The sequence below is a fragment of the Mustelus asterias genome, chromosome 18 (genome assembly GCF_964213995.1).
Source record: "Mustelus asterias chromosome 18, sMusAst1.hap1.1, whole genome shotgun sequence".
NCBI lineage: Eukaryota > Metazoa > Chordata > Chondrichthyes > Carcharhiniformes > Triakidae > Mustelus > Mustelus asterias.
The window spans coordinates 57,741,413-57,761,564 of record NC_135818.1 but is presented as its reverse complement, the minus strand read 5'-3'; the positions used below and the strand labels follow the sequence as shown (position 1 = coordinate 57,761,564).

At 42.4% G+C, this 20,152-nt stretch overlaps 1 protein-coding gene across 1 annotated transcript; it reads right to left on the bottom strand.

Annotated features, from left to right (window-relative positions):
• Positions 1 to 2,484: 2,484 nt before the first annotated feature.
• On the bottom strand, positions 2,485 to 19,581 carry LOC144506764 (uncharacterized). Its single transcript, XM_078233121.1, has 4 exons — positions 19,520 to 19,581; positions 17,064 to 17,164; positions 11,654 to 11,858; positions 2,485 to 2,616 (listed from the first exon to the last, which is right to left on the bottom strand). Exons 1-4 carry the CDS (start codon positions 19,562 to 19,564, stop codon positions 2,485 to 2,487), a joined length of 483 nt encoding a protein of 160 aa, XP_078089247.1. The 5' UTR covers positions 19,565 to 19,581.
• Positions 19,582 to 20,152: the final 571 nt, after the last annotated feature.

Sequence of the window (20,152 nt, the reverse complement as noted above, 5' to 3'; positions counted from 1 at the left end):
ATTCTACTCAGCATTCCACGAGTGTGCTTGGTCCCAGTACACAAACTTCCATTCATCTTGAGTAATGGTTAAGTCACTGAACCTTGATCTCCTCCCAAGTTTTTCAAAGAACAAAGTAAATGTGCTTCTTTCAATTCTCAAGGCATGCCATTTCTCTTTATCTCTCAGAAGCTCAACCAAGAGCTAACACCTCTTACTTCCTAGTAGTCCCATTTGTTCCCTCGAAGGTTGAAGTTGACATGCTGATTGTAATCTTTACACGAATCAGGTGTGCCTTGCCTGCCACAAGCGGAAGCCGGTTGCTTGATAGCTACCTGACCCTTCCTTGATGAGTCAATTGTGCCAGCATCGCAATGCATGAGTGTACCACTGATTGGCGCCCAACTTTTAACCCTTTGGATGTATAGCCATCTACCTGATGAAATGGCCGAGTGGTTAAGGCAGTGGATTGCTATTTGACTAAAGTCCAACCTGCCATTCAATGCATAATTGGGCATGAAATGGCAGTGGGCATCCCCACTGACTCTCTGGATGAGGAATGCCAAACGCTAGTCATCCTAAAAATTCAGGTCCAAGGTCTGTTAGCATCTAAATCAATAATTTAAACTATAATGTGGCTGGTCAGGTTACATTGTATAGACCAGGCCAACAAAATGGATTCCTTGGCCAGACCTTTCCGGCCATTCATGCCAGCGGGATCTTCTGGTCCCCTGTGGGTTTCCCAGCAGTGAGGGGTGCATTCAACGGGAAACCCCGTTGACAATGGCAGGACCAGATGGCAGGCCACCTCCACTGCCACAAAGCACACGGCAGGTTGTATGGAATATCCCACCCCTTGCCTATGCCTTCATATTCATTGGAATATTTTACTGCATATTGCTGCAGCCAACCATATGACAACGTCATATCCCACTGCATTCGTATCAATAGGAGAGAGAATTGGGTTTCTGTTTTCAAAGTTAACAAGTGGAAGATGATACAAGACATTAAGACAAATCTTAAATTCCATAATATAAAGTAATTTGATTTATCTGGCATCTTGAAGGCGTAGCTTTGGGCATAGGTCTTTAGTCAGGGCAATTTTTCAATTGTGATGTGTTTTTAAGTTGTCAACTTTTTCAAGTCCTCAGGAAAAGAATGATTAAAAAAAACACTGAGTTCCATATGATTACCTACCTTACATCGGGGTAGCTTGTAATAAATGCGGCAACCTCCACCTTTAATGCCTCGATATCATTGATTTTTAATATTTCTGCCACATCTTGGATGGCTTTGTTTAGCCAAATGGTACTAGACAGCTGAAATTATTAAAAACAAACATATTTTTGACTGCCACTGCGAATTTGTAATGACTATAGCATACACAAGAACGTGGCTGCATAAGGTTTTACAATATCAAACATTGCTCAGTGGAGGAATGATGGAACGATTTTGAGCCCATGTTATGTGTCAGAGGGAACGACAACACGGACGGAAAATTTGGCAAGATTCGGAAAACACAATTCTCTCTGGTGAGATCCTGATTTTCAATTGTCCATGCCCCTTGCTAGCAGCACAACGAGAAGTCTGCCACAGAAGCCCAGGAATCTCATTTTAATAGTTTATACTATTAACAAGCCTCCCTCCGGGACTTCCCCCCCCCCTTCATTGAATATCCACCAGTCACCGGCATGACATCACACCAGTGCGATTTACAACAACTCTATGAAAATGAGAAGTTGGCGACCTCACCTCTGAAGGGGATATCGGAGGTTAATGCTCAGGCCGCCATTACCATCCAGGGTGCCAGTCGCAGAGGGGGAAACAGAGAGGACAATAGTTTCAACTCGGGGGCCGAGTGTCGGCATCTTAGAGCGTGGTGTGGCTCACAGGCCTGAGCAGCCCTTCATGCATGTGAGCCTCTAGGGTTCAAGGGCCAGAGGGTGTTGGGAATCTGAAACCCACTGCCTGAAAGAGTGGTAGAGGCAGGATCCTTCACACCATTTAAGAAGCATTTAGATGAGCACTTGAAACCCCACAGCATACAAGGCATCAGACCAAATGCTGGAAATGGGATTAGAATAGATGCTTGATGGCCGGGACAGACACGCTGGGCCGAAGGGCCTCATTTTATGCATTAGTGCTTATGATTCTATAAATACTCGCAATGCAGGTTCGAGGAGTATGGTCTACTCTCCTGCTCCTATTTCTTAGCTCTTAAATAGAAGAAAAATTAACAAGTTAGTTAATTCAATCTGCTCACCTGTTCTGAAAAAACATGTTGCAACACATTAGAGTCTTGAATAATTTTATCAGTTATCTGATGCCGGTTCTTTGCTGTACATCTCAGCGAACTGCGAATAAGGACCGTTATGTATTCCTGAACAATTTTACTGTGTGCCCTCTCTACCAAAATCTGCAAAAAAGAACATTTTAAATTCAACATTATTTTCCACTAGATTGATGGACTTTAATGACATTTGTTATATTTATTGAGATCAAAGCTCACATTACCTTGCGGATGGTTCCATTCAGCTTGGAACATTGAGTGAAATAACATGTGATTAAAAGCTTCGCTTTATCCATGTTCTCAAAACTGGAAAGTCCAAATTCTTTCAGATTGTCTCTCAAGCAAATCTAAAATCAAAAATATTGTAAAATTTAATTATGTCTGAGCGGATAATCCGTATCCCTGTTGGTAAACTGGCTTGGAATTTCATCCTCAAAGCAGGTAGGGAGAGTTGGGAAAATTCTTAGCTTAGCTCTCCCACCTCGGGAGAAAGTGCCCGCAGAGGTGGGATCTTCAGTGCTGGAGGATGAAGTTGAGGCAGTGATCGAGGAAGAAGTGTGAAGCCACCCTAGGCGGTTGACAGTTATGGAGGTGGGTTGTTTCAAGGACCCGCCTTCATGCTGTGGGGCTGTGTTCCAGTTAAAAAAGACAAAGACCCTCCAGCCCTCACACCCCTTCACACTCCAAACACTCTCCATCCATGCAATCACATGCCCCTCCACCAACACCTATGTCTCCTCATGCCCCCATTCCAAGCTCCCTCTTCCACTCACCTCTTCAGACCCCTCATGCCCCCATGCCAAGTTCTGCTATTCCACCCACCCCCTCAGGCTCTCAGGCCTCTTGTGCCAAGGTCTGTCCTTCCACCCACTCCATATGATCCATCACACCCCCATGACAAGCCCAGGCACTTCCATGCACATTGACCAATATTAGTCTTTCGAGCACCATTTGTATATAGTGGGAGGCATATAAAGAAAGCTTTGAAGAATATAACCCATTGATAACTCTCTCCTATGCTTGAAAAAAGACTGCAGAGCAAGCTAATGAGAGGGACAATCGTCCAGGCCCTTTGAAGTTTCTAAACCATAAATCCTTGAAACCACTTAACTTGTGCCAACCAACATTATGAAATTGACCACAGAAAGCAGAGAGCCTCAGCTGTCAATCAAACAATGTAGCAGCTATTCTTGTACTTGAATAACTGTCAGGACACTCAGCCAAGAATACATAATGAGGGGGATTAGGGAGTTGGAGGGGAAGCCATGACATTGCATCAGGGACATGGGGAGGACCATTTGAATATACCGGTTAAAAGGGTTCATGATTCTTCTAAGGGACTGTGGGCCATGACTCTTTAAAAACTTGGCCCAACCCCATGAGAATTGCAGAAGAGGAGGTGATACCTATCTCCACGATGGAGCTGACCAGGTCGGCAGTGCCATATGTGAGCTTTTGACACAAAACAAGCCCATACACTTTAAAGGCACTCCTGAAAATTAAATATTCATCCGCATTGACTCGCTGAATGGCTGTGGACCCCTCACTTGATCTGGGAACCCATATAGAAAAGCGAAAGTTATTATTATAGGGTCCACCTTAAAAATCATTTGTTCCAAGATCTCTCTGTTCTGCTGAAAGCTTGAAGATACTTTACTGTCAACTTCTCTCATTTGTTTTACTCTTTCATGGGATGTGAGTGTCTCTGTTAACATCAGCATTTGTTGTCCATCTTTAGTTGCCTTCAAGAATGTTGCAAACAATTGGTGGGATTTTCTGTGCCTCCCGCTGCGCGTTTTGTGACGCCAGAGGTGGCCCACCATTGGCCGGTGGTGGGACCTTCCCATCCTGCCATTGTCAATGGGGTTTGTATGGACGCCCACCGCTGGGAAACCTGTGGCGGGCATTCATCATCAGCGGGACTGGAAGGTCTTGCCGGAGGGAACAGGCAGAAAATTCCAGCCAATAATTCAACAGCTGGGGCAGTAATCCAAACATTTCTTCTGTATTCTGACCAAAATGTGAGTAAAGGTTTAAGCAAAAATCCAAATTATGAACCTGACTGGAATCCCCCTTTAACCACTGACGTTAAATCTGTTATGAGTGGATGGAAGTAATGCTGGCTAGATTTGACTGAGGTTTTAAGGATTTTGAAAATAATTAATAAGGTAGATTTATGCTGGTGAGAAAGTCCCAGACAATGGGCCACTCGGAAGAGAAGTTTGGAAACATTTCTTGACCCCCCAAAACATGTGGAACTTTCTTGTATAAAGAGCAGCGGATTCCAGCTCAATAAATCACTTTTAGTTTGAGAATAATAGATTTTGCTTGCAAAGATATAAAAGAATGTGGAGCCCAGGCAAGAGGCTGGAGTTAAACTATGGATCTCAGTGATTGCCAGAACAGGCTTGAGGGACTGAATGGCTTGCTCCTGTTTCTATGTAGAACGAGAGACTGGAAAATTGGCCCTCTAGTCTTTTACCAAAAGCCTCACAAGTAATTCCATTATGCTTTCCTGAACATGTTAAATGTCAGAGAAATGCACAGCCAATACAAAAACACTCCAATTGTAATGCTAAAATGCCCTTTCAGTTTCACAAAACTGGCTATGAGTTCCAAGGTTTCCAAATTACTGTCTATAAACACGGCTATTTGTGTGACAGTGGTGGGGAAAGCATGACTCACTGTCTGTTGAAGGAAATGAGCTCACCTTGCATTGGGCATGTGAACCATTTTTATCTGAATCAAACACTGCAGTGTTTTCTCCTCTGATTTCAATGACTGAAAATCTGAATAAAGATCTACATTGCGTTTTTGCCTCAGGGTTCCTAATGTGTGATCCTCTGATAGTCACTACAACTTGAAATTGGCAGATTTTTAAGACAGATGGACAAGGAGACGTGTGTTTTTTTCACAACCTCTTTCTGACTGGTGTCAATATTCCAAAGCCAATAAATAACTGCACAATAACCTATATAACAATGCCAGGGTGCAAACGTGCCTGTTGATTCGTTGTACTGACGTAAGGGTGCAGTCTCATTCCATCATTATGCCACAAGTGGGCACTGACAAAGAATTGTAGCTTTGTATCGTACCACAACAAACCACATTGCAGTCATATAGAGAGCGCCCACGCCTGGACACTGTCATATTTGGGTCACTCAGTCATACCCACAATTTGACAAACAACTCGATGTTTAAATGTGAAACCTTTTCCTTACAAATCTGTTATTTATTGTCACAGTTTAACCTGGGACATCACTGCAGATGTTCCTCAGGATAGTGTCCTAAGCCCGACCATATTCAGCTTCTTCATCAATGACTTTCCTTCCATCATAAGGTCATAATTGAGGATGTTCGCTGATCATTCCACAATGTTCAGCACCATTCCCACCTCCTCAGATACTGAAGCAGTCCATGTCCAAATGCAGCAAGACTTGGGTAATATTCAGATTTGGGTTGATAAGCGGTAAGTAACAGCCACATCACACAAGTGCCAAGCCATGACCATCTCCAAGGGATAATCTATCCATCCTTAAAATTCAATGGCATTACCATTGCTTAATCCCCTCTACCAACATTGTGGGGTTGCTATTGACCAGAAATTTAACTGGACTAGCCACATAAACACTGTGGCTAAAAGAGCATGTCAAAGGCTGGGAATTCTATGTGAGTAGCACAGCCCTTGACTCCCCAAAACCTGGCCGCAATATACAAGGCTCAAGTCAGGAATGTGATTGCCTGAATGAGTGCAGCTCATTCAAGAAGACTCAAGAAGCTCAACACCATCCAGAAAAAAGCAGCCTGCTAGATCCATCCATCACCTTCAGCATTCATTCATTCTACCCCCAATGGACAGTAGCAGCATTTTATACCATTTATATTCTACAAGATACACTGTAGCAACTCACCAAGACTCCTTTGACAGCACCTTCTAAGCCAATGACCTCTACCACCTAGAAGGAAAAGGCAACAGATGCATGGAAACACCACCACCAGCAAGTTACCCTTCCAAGACACACACCATCCTGTTCTGGAGTTATATTGTTGTCACTTCACTGACCATAGGTCAAAATCCTGGAACATCCCCTAAACAACATTTTGGGCGTACCTGCAGCACATGGACTGTAGCAGTTCAAGAAGGCGCCTCATCTTCTCAAGGGCAGGTGGGGGATGGCATTGTTGGTCAGAGAAAATGTTACAGCGGTACTCAGGCAGGATAGATTAGGGAGCTTGTCTACAGAGGCCCTATGGGTGGAGCTGAGAAACAGGAAATGTATAACTACATTAATGGGGTTGTATTATAGACCACCCAATAGTCAGCGAGAATTGGAGGAGCAAATCAGCAGAATGATAGCTGACAACTGTAAGAAACACAAAGTTGTGATAGTAGGGGATTTTAATTTTCCACATATAGATTGGGACTCACATACTGTTAAAGGTTTAGACGGGGTAGAGTTTGTAAAATGTGTTCAGGAGAATTTTCTACATCAGTATATAGAGGTGCCAACTAGAGAGGATGCGATATTGGATCTCCTATTGGGAAATGAGTTAGGGCAGGTGATGGATGAGGATGTGAGGGAACACTTTGGATCCAGTGATCATAATGCCATTAGTTTCAACCTGATCTTGGATAAGGATAGATCTGGTCCTCGGGTTGAAGTTCTGAACTGGAAAAAGGCCAAATTTGATGAAATGAGAAGGGATCTGGGAAGTGTGGATTGGCACAGGCTGTTCTCTGGTAAGGATGTGAATGGAAAGTGGGAGGCCTTCAAAGGAGAAATTTTGAGAGGGCAGAGTTTGTATGTTCCTGTCAGGATTAAAGGCAAAATAAATAGGAATAAGGAACCTTGTTTCTCGAGGGAGATTGTAACACTGATTAAGAGGAAGAGAGAGTTGTATGAAATGTACAGGCAGCAAGGAACACATCAGATGCTCGAGGAGTATAAAAAGTGCAAGAAGCTACTTAAGAGGGAAATCAGGAGGGCTAAAAGAAGACATGAGGTTGCTTTGGCAGACAGAGTGAAGGAAAATCCAAAGAGCTTCTATAGGTATGTTAGGAGCAAAAGGATAGTAAGGAATAAAATTGGTCCTCTTGAAGACTAGAGTGGTAGACTGTGTATGGAACCAAAAGAGATGGGGGAGATACTAAATGGTTTTCTTGCATCCGTAGTTACTGAGGAAATGGGCATGGAGTCTACGGAAATAGGGCAAACAGGTAGGGAGGTCATGGAACCTTTACAGATTAAAGGGGAGGAGGTGCTTGCTGTCTTGAGGCAAATCAGAGTGGATAAATCCCCAGGACCGGACAGGGTATTCCCACGGACCTTGAGGGAAGCTAGTGTTGAACTTGCAGGGGCCCTGGCAGACATATTTTAAATGTCAGTATTCACGGGGGAGGTGCCGGATGATTGGAGGGTGGCTCATGTTGTTCCGTTGTTTAAAAAAGGTTCCAAAAGAAATCCGGGAAATTGTAGGCCAGTAAGTTTGACGTCAGTGGTGGGCAAGTTATTAGAAGGTGTGATAAGGGATAGGATCTACAAATATTTGGATAGACAGGGACTTATTAGGGAGAGTCAACATGGCTTTGTGCGTGGTAGGTCATGTTTGACCAATCTATTAGAGTTTTTCGAGGAGGTTACCAGGAAAGTGGATGAAGGGAAGGCGGTGGATGTTGTCTACCTGGATTTCAGCAAGGCCTTTGACAAGGTCCCTCATGGGAGGTTAGTTAGGAAGAAGGTTCAGTCGCTGGGTATACATGGGGAGGTAGTAAATTGGATTAGACACTGACTCAATGGAAGAAGCCAGAGAGTGGTTGTGGAGGATTGCTTCTCTGAGTGGAGGCCTATGACTAGTGGTGTGCCGCAGGGATCGGTGTTGGGTCCATTGTTGTTTGTCATCTATATCAATGTGGTAATGATGATAATGTGGTAAATTGGATCAGCAAATTTGCTGATGATACAAAGATTGGAGGTGTAGTGGACAGTGAGGAAGGTTTTCAAAGCTTGCAGAGGGATTTGGACCAACTAAAAAAATGGGCTCAAAAATGGCAAATGGAATTTAAACGCAGACAAGTGTGAGATATTGCACTTTGGAAGGACAAACCAAAGTAGAACATACAGGGTAAATGGTAGGACTCTGAAGAGTGCAGTTGAACAGAGGGATCTGGCAATACAGGTACAGAATTCCCTAAAAGTGACGTCACAGGTGGATAGAGTCGTAAAGAGGTGCCTTTGATACATTGGCCTTTATAAATCGGAGTATCGAGTATAAAAGTTGGAGTGTTATGGTAAGGTTATATAAGGCATTGGTGAGGCCGAATTTAGAGTATTGTGTACAGTTTTGGTCACCTAGTTACAGGAAGGATGTAAATAAGGTTGAAAGAGTACAGAAAAGGTTCACAAGGATGTTGCCGGGACTTGAGAAGCTGAGTTACAGAGAGAGATTGAATAGGTTGGGACTTTATTCCCTGGAGCGTAGAAGATTAAGGGGAGATTTGATAGAGGTGTATAAGATTTTGATGGGTATAGATAGAGTGAATGCAAGCAGGCTTTTTCCACTGAGGCGAGAGGAGAAAAAAACCAGAGGGCATGGGTTAAGGGTGAAAGGAGAAAAGTTTAAATGGAATATTAGGGGGGGGCTTCTTCACGCAGAGAGTGGTGGGAGTGTGGAATGAGCTGCTGGATAAAGTGGTAAATGCGGGGTCACTTTTAACATTTATGAAAAACTTGGACGGGCTCATGGATGAGAGGGGTATGGAGGGATATGGTCCAAGTGCAGGTCAGTGGGACTCAGCAAAAAATGGTTCGGCACAGACAAGAAGGGCCAAAAGGCCTGTTTGAGCTGTAATTTTCTCTGGTTCTATGGCAATGAGTGATGGGTAATAAATGCTGACCCAGCCAGTGATACCCACATTGCACAAACAAATAAATAAAACAAATCTTGAAGCTGCTCTTAAGTAACCACATGTGTTGCCTTGGTTGCATTACGTTGAAATGGATTGCATAAAGACTTTCAAATCCAGATTAGACTCATTTGAATTTAGAAATGATTAGCTGTCATATCCCCTTTACATTACTGAACCATACAGCTGTAGAATGTCATCCATCTACCATTATGGCAGATTCCATAAAACTGGTGATAACAGTCAAAAACAGGTGCAAGTTGTAAGTTTTGTTTCAAGTTGGAAAATGTCAATCAGAAAATGACTTTACTGGCCATTACTAAGGGCTGAGCACAAAGTCCATCCGTCTGGGGAAAATAGTGCAGAGATAGAAACCACATCTTGAGGTGTGGCAGATGCATCATGCCAATGATTGGCAAGCACCTGTAGAAGTGCTGATGGTAATGAAAAACACAGCATCAACAAATTGGTGATTTGTCAATCATAGAATCGAATCATAGAATCCCTACAGTACAGAAGGGGGCTATTCGGCCCATCGAGCCTGCACCGATACCAATCCAACCCAGGCCCTATCCCCGTAACCCCATGTATTTACCCTGCTGATCCCCCTGACACTAGGGGGTAATTTAGCCTGGCCAATCAACCTAACCCGCACATCTTTGGACTGTGGGAGGAAACCCACGCAGACAACGCACAAACTCCACAGTCAGCCAAGGCAAGAATCGAACCCGGGTTCTTGATACTGTGAGACAGCTGCGTGAACCACGGTGCCACTCTGCCACCCATAATGGGGAACAAGTATCCTTCATGTCAAACTAGTATTTGCAACCTAACTAGCAGTATCACATTAGGGAATCTGCACAGTAAAACCAACAAATGTGACCAATGGTTTAGCAGCATCTGTTTCTGGAGATGCTATTTCTACTTACCTGCAGGAATATACTCAGATACAGATAAGGATTCCCTGATTAATGGCACTAACCCTAGAAATGTTCATTGCGCATTGTTTCCAGAATCAAACCTGGGACATTAGGTCTATTTTATAGAGTTAAATATCAGTCATGGCTCTATTGGCAGCACTCACATCTCTGAATACTGTATTCTGTAACTTGATTTTGTGTCTCTGTGCCCTGTTTGAGAGCAGATATCCACTCCATCTGACGAAGGAGCAGCGCTCCGAAAGCTAATGGCATTTGCTACCAAATAAACCTGTTGGACTTTAACCTGGTGTTGTTAAAACTCTTACTGTGTTTACCCCAGTCCAACGCCGGCATCTCCACAGTTAATTGTACTTGTACAGGCACTCTAAATTTAATTCCCTGGCCGTTCCTGCCCTGCCGCCGCTACAAGTGAGGACGATGCTCAGCCAAATCTCTGATCACTGCAGCGGGACCAGAGAATCCTGCCGGCATGAACAGCTGGAGAATCTCGACCAATGTGTATGTTAGCAAAGGAAATGTGGAACAATTTTTCCATAACTAATCAATTTGACTTGCCTTTGCACAGGGGAGTGAAGACTCAATATAGTATTTGAGGGAATTAATATTAGAGAATGGGGTGAGGGTGGCAATGGGGAATTGTATCACGTGTGTAATTCAATAGTCATTTTAAGTCCCTACGTTCTGATTGTCTTTTATATAATATTTTAATTTTGTATTATTAATGAATTAAGTGGCAGATTAAGAAACGTGGAGTTGGGGGTACAAAGGACTTTCACTGAAGTGCATGTTAAGGAATTGAGTGAGGTGACTGAATAGCAGCTTTACTGATTGAAATAAATAATTACAATGTGGCGAGTGGTGTTGAGGGAGGAAGGAGTTAGAAATCCTACAGTACAGAAAGAGGCCATTCGGCCCATCGAGTCTGCACCGACCACAATCCCACCCAGGCCCTACCCCCATATCCCTACATATTTACCCACTAATCCCTCTAACCTACACATCTCAGGACACTAAGGGCAATTTTTAGCATGGCCAACTGGGAGGAAACCGGAGCACCCGGAGGAAACCCACACAGACACGAGGAGAATGTGCAAACTCCACACAGACAGTGATCCAAGCCGGGAATCGAACCCAGGTCCCTGGAGCTGTGAAGCAGCAGTGCTAACCACTGTGCTACCGTGCCGCCCGTTTTTTTCTTAGTGTGTTTACCCCAGTTTAACGCCGGCATCTCCACATCCTGATTGATCATAGATTATCCATGGTGGATATTCCAACTTATTTCCTCCCACCAAAGAACTTAAGTCACAGACTTTTGCTGAATTGTGTGTTAAGCTGTCCAAGATTTCCTCCTAGTGGTTTAATGAAAAATTGTCTGACATCAAAACTCTAGCCAATAATAGTGAAGGTAATCAGATCTATTAGAACCTGTATTCAATAACTTAATGTAGCCGCTCCCTTCATAGCAAAATTATTTTCTGAAAAGATACAATATTACAAGAGAGTGTCTATGTAATTGGCAAAAGAATATTTATACTGTACCTTGACATCGCAAAGAAGTTTTTCTAATAGTTGGTCACATTTCATTGTTTCTACTTCCGTAAGTACAGCCAAGCATTCTCTAACATCTTCAGGATTGTTGTGCGCTATTATTTTCACAAGATCGCTGAAGCGAATACAACTTGTTATAATCTCCAAGTCTTTGCAGCAAGACATATCCTTGGACTTCTCAATATATTCCAGGTAACTTCAAAGGCAAAAAGTAAGAAAAATATATATTTTTAATTTTAGGAGTTGCTTACGTATCTCAAACTTCATTACACAGATAAAATATTTATTCAGCTTTTTTAAGCATATCTGCATACCCACTCTGTTTTCCCCTTTGGGGAATAGTGGGGGAATGGTGGAAGGATTCCCGAGCTGATTATGCCGCTGTACTGTGTTATGAATGCTCCTTCCATGACTAACAAGTCTTGGCTTTGGACTGGAACCCGGAGCTTCTGGTCCAGAGGTAGGAATGCTACCACTGTGCCACAAGACTTTTATTGCTCCAATGATAAATACATTCCAGGATTTTCCACTATAGTGGAAGAATCATGCCCATATGTGCATTACGTTTTAAGTTTATTCATTAGTGTCACAAGTAGGCTTACATTAACACTGCAATGAAGTTACAATGAAAATCCCCTAGTCGCCACACTCCAGCACTTGTTCAGGTACATTGAGGGAGAATTTAGCCTGGCCAATGCACCTAATCAGCACGTCTTTAGGACATCAATTCCAGTTGACCATCACCAAATGGAAAGGGCACAGCTGGTATCATAGACCAATGGTTCGCAACCTTTTTTACATCATGGCACACCTTTGTACTATAAAAGATTTTGAGGCACACCTCCTAATTTCCCCAACTAAACCGCCCTCTAGCAAAAGCTTTTTATCTCTAAAGCCTTCTAAAAACATGTCAAGCTGCCAGTTACTGCAAATTTTTATTAGTTTAAGTAGCTTACAATTAAAGCTTGATTACCAGTTGCACATCAAATACAATATTTTAATTGAAAATGTACACAGATTGTGTTTCCCATTAAAGATTGCAATTGCTTTCAGTTTTTTTAAGTCTGCATTTCTCAATGTGAAAGTTCATAATTGAAGGAAATACTGTGAGCAGCATCTTACTGACAACATTATTGTGACATCTGGGCCTGCCTCTGTGAGCAAAGCCTCTTGATCCAGGAAGGAACTGACAGCTCACAGGTCTTGCTCCACTCTTTAGTTTTAAATAGACCAGTTTTAAGAATGCCAAATTACACAGGCAGGATGTGAGAAATGGTGAGTACTGCTGTAGTACATATGAAATAGATGGATATCCTTGTCCCATAACCAACAAAATATATTCAGAGACACCTCTGCAAATGTCAGTGTCTGTGTACGATCCATCCTGAGCTCTGCGAATTCCTCTTGTTCTTTTAATAACAATTTATTTGATGATTCAAGAGGAAGTGAACTAAATGGATAACATGCACAAAGTCTTCCATGCTCTTGGGGCAGAAGTAGCATTCAAACTTCTCTCGGAGAGTTTTAAGATGTGTGGAGATGAAATGGAGTGTGCTTTTGCCAGCAGGATTTGCTGATGCCAGCTTGAACATCTCAATCGTTTGGGCGGCACGGTAGCACAGTGGTTAGCACTGCTGCTTCACAGCTCCAGGGACCTGGGTTCGAATCCCGGTCGCTGTCTGTATGGAGTTTGCACATTCGCCCTGTGTCTGTGTGGGTTTCCTCCGGGTGCTCCGGTTTCCTCCCACAGTCCAAAGATGTGCAGGCTAGGTTGATTGGCCATTCTAAATTGCCCCTTAGTGTCCCGAGATGCGTAGGTTAGAGGGGTTAGTGGGTAGGATATGTGGATAGGGCCTGGGTGGGATTGTGGTCGGTGCAGACTCGATGGGCCGAATGGCCTCTTTCTGCACTGTAGGGTTTCTATGATTCAATCGACTCACTTGCCATTTTTTCCTTCTCAAGGGCCAGTTTTGATCTGAAACTTTGAAGTTTATCTGTGGCAATCAGAATGTTCGTACTTTCCCCTGTATTTTAACATTCAGCTCATTCAGATACTGAATATATCTGAAAGATGTATAAAGCTTAACCAAGTATTCTTGCATGTTAAATTTTTGTATGGCAACCCATCCAGAGCCAAAAAATTTTTAGTGCGTTATGGAGATCAGAGACATAAGAGAGAACCTTTCCCCAAGACAGTCATACTTCTGTGTGCATGAATAAATCCCGCTACTCGGCTCCCATCTTTTCAGTGTTTCATATAAAACTGCAGCTAACTCAGGTGGCATTGTTTTGGCAACAAGGGCTTCATGGTGCAGGATACAGTGACTGACCTGGATGTCAGGATTCTGTCCTTTCACCTTGCTCATGAACCCTTTGACTTTACCCTTAAGGGAAGCTGCAAATGCTTTTGCACTTGGTCCAGTTAAGATTGTTTCCCTCCAGATAAGCAGTTGTGACACAAAGCATTTAGAGTCACATGACCAACAATTCTTTGCAAAAGAAGATATTCTCTTCGATAGAATCCCCATCAACATACCTGACATTGGCTGAGAGCAGGCAGTGCCCACTAATATCTGTGGAGTCATAATTTCTCCCGAAGTAGTGGTCAATATCAACTGATATTTTGACAATATGCTGTTTGGTTGCATTATCAGAAAGAGCAACTTTGTTGATTTCTTTGTCAGAATCAGCTTAACATTACTCTCAATAGGGTTTCAGCAATGGTGTGTGGCTTCTTAAATTTCGCAATGAGCTCAGCCACCTGGTAACTTGCCTCCTGCGCGTATCTGAAACCCGCTCATATTCCATCATATGTTGATTTTCATAGAATCCCTACAGTGCAGAAGGAGGCCATTCAGCCCATCAAGTCTGCACCAACCACAATCCCACCTCGACCCTTTTCCTGTAACCCCACGTATTTACCCTGCTAATTCCTCTGACACTTGGGTCAATTTAGCATGGCCTATCAACCTAACCGGCACATATTTGAACTGTGGGAGGAAACGGAGCGCCCGGAGGAAACACATGCAGATACAGGGAGAATGTGCAAACTCCACACAGACAGTGACGCAAGGCCGGAATTGAACTGGGTCCCTGCCGCTTGTTCTTTCAGGTGTTTAAAGTACTGCATTCCCTTGCTGGAGAGTGAATGGTGTTTTGTATTGAAATGGCACCTCAACTGACTTGGTACCAATGCAACCTTTGAGAGCTTCTCCTGCAAATCAAGCATTCTGGGAAAGGGCAAGAAGCATTATCGGTCCCTGAAAATCCAAAGGCCAAATAGCTGTCACTCTACTGTCTGTGTACAAACTTCGCTTCTTACTCCTGAGATTCTGTTCTTTCTGTCACATCAGATTCAGAGCGAGATTCTTTTTTTTTTCTTCAGGAACTAATCCATGGCAAACTAAAGTCAAATACACCATACTACACAATAAATACCCTGAAGCATCAAACACAATTTAAACACAATTTCAACTCCGCAGCTGTACCAAGTCAAAAACTATTCCCCAACACCACACAGCACAGAGTTACCAGGTTGCTTTCTTGGATTTTTGGGGCTTATTTTGGGGTCCCTTTGACTAGTAGGGCTTCTTCTGAGTCCACCTCACTTCAGGTCTGTTCCTCGCAGCCATGTCTCTAATTGGAGTCTATTTCTCCTTTATTTCACTTCATTGGTTCCTGTTTCTTACCTCTTACTGGGAACTTTGTTTTTTCACTTCTCCCTGTCTTTTCTTTGACCTCTCCTAGTCTCCCTCACTTCTCTCAGGATCTTTGTGGCCTTTTTGTGTTTAGAATCAATGTGAATAAACTAAAGCAAACTTTATTCTCAGCTCTGTGTTCGACATCTCCAAGTCCCGATGAACCTGGGATCTACAGGGTACACGCCGGCCAGGAAAGGGCTTCACCTGCACGGTTCGGATTGTTTTATGTTGGTAATCCAAACCGCGCATGTGCCAGCTGGGGAAGGCCGCATTCCTATGTACAAAATCCAAATCATACATGTGCAGTCCTATCCCAGCCAGTGCATACATGGGAGGCCCAAGGTTTCTCAGGACCTGGAGCTAAAAATGAAGCCTAGATTTAGTTTATTTAACCATTTTGAATCATATCTCATGGCACACCAGTTGAGAACCTTAAATTCCCCTTCCTGAGTTGTAGGTTTTTTTAAAAACATTTTTTTCCAAATTAATTACCTCAGCCACTGAAATTGAGCAGTGGTAATGTTTTGCTCCTTTTTATTAGGCTGTTAGCATATCTGTATCTCAAAAATTAATGGAAAGATTTCAATGAAACTTGGTACACAGTTTAGTTTTTTGGCAAAGATCCAGATCCTGGAATATTTTAAAGGACTCATTAACATTGGGAGATCATAGAAATCATAGAAACCCTACAGTACAGAAAGAGGCCATTCAGCCCATCGAGTCTGCACCGACCACAATCCCACCCAGGCCCTACCCCCATATCCCTACATATTTTACCCACTAATCCCTCTAACCTACGCATCTCAGGACACTAAGGGGCAATTTTTAGCATGGCCAATCAACCTAACCCGCACATCTTTGGAGATAGGGTGGATTAATCTCTCATTTAGACTGCTGTGGTTTGTTTTATTTAGAACGTTGTTGATTATCTCAGCTGTCATGATGGAATTTGTCACTACTGTCAAAATGTGAGCAGAATTTTCACAGCAGGTTGTTGGATATGGGTTGACCTGAAGTCCCCTCACTGAGATGGAAGCTCCAAGTTTTTTTTCCAGCACTGTAGTTATGGAGCCTTAAGGAAGACCTGTGTAATTGTAACAACATTAAGTTCGCACAGAGTGGAGGAGATATGTGCTCTACTCAATGTCTTTAACATTTGTTATTTTATGAATTATCTGTGAAAAAATCCAATTTAAAAGAATCGATCTTGCGTGATATGACTCAATTGTGTGCATCATCTCTGCACACTCTGAATCATTTAAAATAGATTTTTATATGTTCATGGAGGAAATTACTGAAATATCATCTGTATGACTCAGAATTCTGCATTATTCTGCTCTATCTGACAAGGCACTGCTCCTGGGTGACTTTGAGTCAATAGTGATGCAGCCTGCGACTAATTTATTTTTGCTTCATAACTTCAGCACTGAGCCAAAAAGCAGTCTTGTACTTAAGTTGTGTCCGTAATTCAAACATTTTCAATTCTGCTAGCAACAAAGAATGTAACTTTTTTTGTCATTCATAGGACGTAAGCATTACCACTTATTGCCCATTCCAATTGCCCATCAAAATAGTGGTGGTGAGCTGCCTTCTTGGTCAGAATTGTATTTATATTCTTAACACTTTGGTGAGTAGTTGTAGTCTTAAAGAATGATAAAAGTCATCTGCAACTGTGATTTCGGGTACAGCAATGGTCTCACCTCTGTAAGATGCCAATGAGCTGAGCAGCGCAGAAGTTTTGAATGCGTAGTCCCAGTGTTTCACTGATCTGTTGACCAAACTCTATGAAGTACAACATTATCTGTATTTGCAACAAAAAAAACAGGGTTTGTAAGAACAAAAGTATATTTCAACAAACATTTTTACAATGCTTTAATCTGGTATATCGATAAATGCAGCAATTTAAAACAGACGAGAAGTAAATTAACTTGAACGGATGTTTTAAGAACCAAAAATGTATTCATTTTTCGATCATTTCTTTTTAAATGCTTTGCTTGTCCTGCATATTCAATACAGCTGTGAAGTGGGCACTGCAAGGTGTTCACTGAAAGGTTACTCATCCAAAAGGATACAGTACTAATTCAAGTTCATGAGAAACAAAGGGATAGAATTCAGATGCAGAGTCAGCAGATACATGGAAACTTAGGGCAGAAACTGGATCTATCCCATTCGCACTCTATTGGTTAGGCAACAGAAAATTCCATTCACTAGGGAAAGACCCTTCTTCTACTCACACCCACAACATCCTGGCAGCAGTTTGGAGTGTATGTGGAGTGGCTCCCATCCAGGAATCCTGTCACATACACCTTTGATATGGTCAGTGTTATCTATAGCTGCAAAAAGTATGCATGGAAGTCGAACTTTTAAGCCCCACGATGAAAGAATTGAATGACAGTCAATCCCAGAAGATTTGATTTTCAGTGCCTACCAATCAGGAACAAAAAGTAGCTTCAATTTCCAGTCCAATTATCCTCTTGCTGCTCCGATATTACATTTGGTAGTTCTGACATTTCATTAATAATGCCACTTCTAGTGTCTGCGCATGCCATCAAATGTTAATGACCCGTATCCTTCGGATTTGGAATGAAGTCATGGGAGAGATCAGAGTAATGGGCAGGAGTGGCATTTCACAAGACGGCTGGTGATGCAACGGAATTGTCACAAATACTACCCTATAATTCTTAGTCTGTACGGAACTATGCATGTTTGAGTAGAGGTTGAGTGTTTTCACACTGCAGGGCTGCATTTAATGTATAGGAAATCTGTACGGCGTAAATCAGTGGAAATGGATGTGGAACATTGAGACTTTATGCTTCAATCAGAATGCTGTTTCCATTAGGGACTGAATTTTTGCCAAATTGGAATGACTTGGGAGTCCTATAAAAATGGTAGCCAGGACCTAACTCCATGATTCTTGACCATATTCCCGGGGATTCCAATTTTCAGGAATGCCTATTAAGTATCTGACCTGGTTCCGTTAACGAGCCTGGCCAACCCCATTGCGGGGAAAGGCATGTCGTAGGCCTCTGCAATTTTCATGGAGTCAGGCCAGCTTTTCAAATAGTCATGTTTCACTGCACCTCAGAGGTGTCTTTAACCATAGTCTGCTTGAGGGAAATTTTTGAAAGGCAAATTCAAAAAATTGTCCTCATGCTCCCCATGGCAAGATATGCTACCCCCAAACAATCCCTACGGCTGCTCATGCTTGCCATGGTATCTCTATACCCATTCATACACTGTATACTGTATAGAACTAAGGAATCCTATTGATTACAAAATCATCATTTGTTGATAACTTTCCACTATGTTTAAAAAAAAATTCCTCTTTACAACAGCCCAAGAAAAGTGTCAATCATCCCAATTCTTTATTTAATATATCAATAGCAGAAACTGCACTGTAATGGATATCTGGGCTCTAAGCCAATAATATACAATAAGGCTTGAATCAGAGCTTAGAAATCCATTAATCTGTTGAAACACCTAAACCCCTTCCCGCTGCTTCGACAAAGCAGCCAGCATAATTAAGGACTCCACGGCACCCCAGACATTTTCTCTTCCACCTTCTTCCATCAGGAAAAAGACACCAAAGTCTGAGGTCACGTACCAACCGGCTCAAGAACAGCTTCTTCCCTACTGCCATCAGACTTTTGAATGGACCTACCTTGCATTAAGTTGATCTTTATTTACATCCTAGCTAGGACTGTAACACTACATTCTGCACTCTCTCGTTTCCTTCTCTATGAACAGTATGCTTTGTCTGTGTAACGCGCAAGAAACAATACTTTTCATTGTATACTAATACTTGTGACAATAATAAATCAAATCAAAATCAATTTCACTATGTTTATTTACACAAGATAACGAGGTTTCAAATGCTTGCAGTTTCCCAGGTCAGCTAGCCCAACTGTAAACTGCCACCCACTGCCCTTCACCCTTCCCCACTGAGCAAGTCTTGTCCTTGTGGACATTTGCTTCTGAGGCCTGGAATTTTCCCAGCTCTCGCAACCTGCCTCAAGGATGAAAATCCAGCCCCAAGTATCCATTTAGTTGAATTAGCAACACAATACTACTTAAATAGCTGCAAAAAATAGGTACAAAATATTCAATAACATTCTTGATGGACAGACTTACTATGTATAATTGAATGAATATTTACCTGTTTAATATCCGCTGGCAGTTGTGACCATGGCTCATTTTCCATCTTAAATTTTCTTGTTAGCGTTACATTGAGTTCTGACTGAAATAAATAATTGCTTACATCAGCTAAAATTTAAAGTTCTGAATTTGAAACAGTAATCTATGTACTTAGGCTTTCAAATACATTCACCAAACCTCAATCATACTTCACAATATTCAAAACCAAAGTAACAAGTAATAGTGGCAAAACAGGTAAAGAAAACCAGTCATTCCGTGGTGGTTTCAGAGAAACTGCTCCAGATACAGAAAGTGCTTTTACCTTGAACACAAATGTACCAAGAGCAAAGAGAGACTGTAGCTGAGATGATTCTTTACAGCTATGAGCCCTAAGCCAGGATTTCCACCGCAGCCCAACCTGCAGCATTGGAACAGTTTGTGTGTGACCTAACTGACCCACCACCAACCACAGATCACGGTGAAGTTTCCAAGATTATGTTTTCTCAGTGGGTTCCCAATGATACTTCTACTCATGCATGGAAACATTCACTGCTTGACAAGTATCTCCAAAGGGAATGGAATGTCGCAGCAGGAGTGCAATGTCTACAGCTCCTTTTGGCCCAAGTAGCCATCAAAGACTCCCTTTGGAATGTTT

Excerpts from the sequence above, each read along its gene's own strand:
- LOC144506764 (XM_078233121.1), bottom strand. The coding sequence starts at position 19,564 with ATGGAAAATGAGCCATGGTCACAACTGCCAGCGGATATTAAACAG. Across the intron at positions 11,859-17,063 it reads CTCATTGGCATCTTACAGAG|TTACCTGGAATATATTGAGA; the intron begins GTGAGACCATTG and ends TTGCCTTTGAAG. Across the intron at positions 2,617-11,653 it reads AACTTCTTTGCGATGTCAAG|ATTTGCTTGAGAGACAATCT; the intron begins GTACAGTATAAA and ends TTTTGATTTTAG.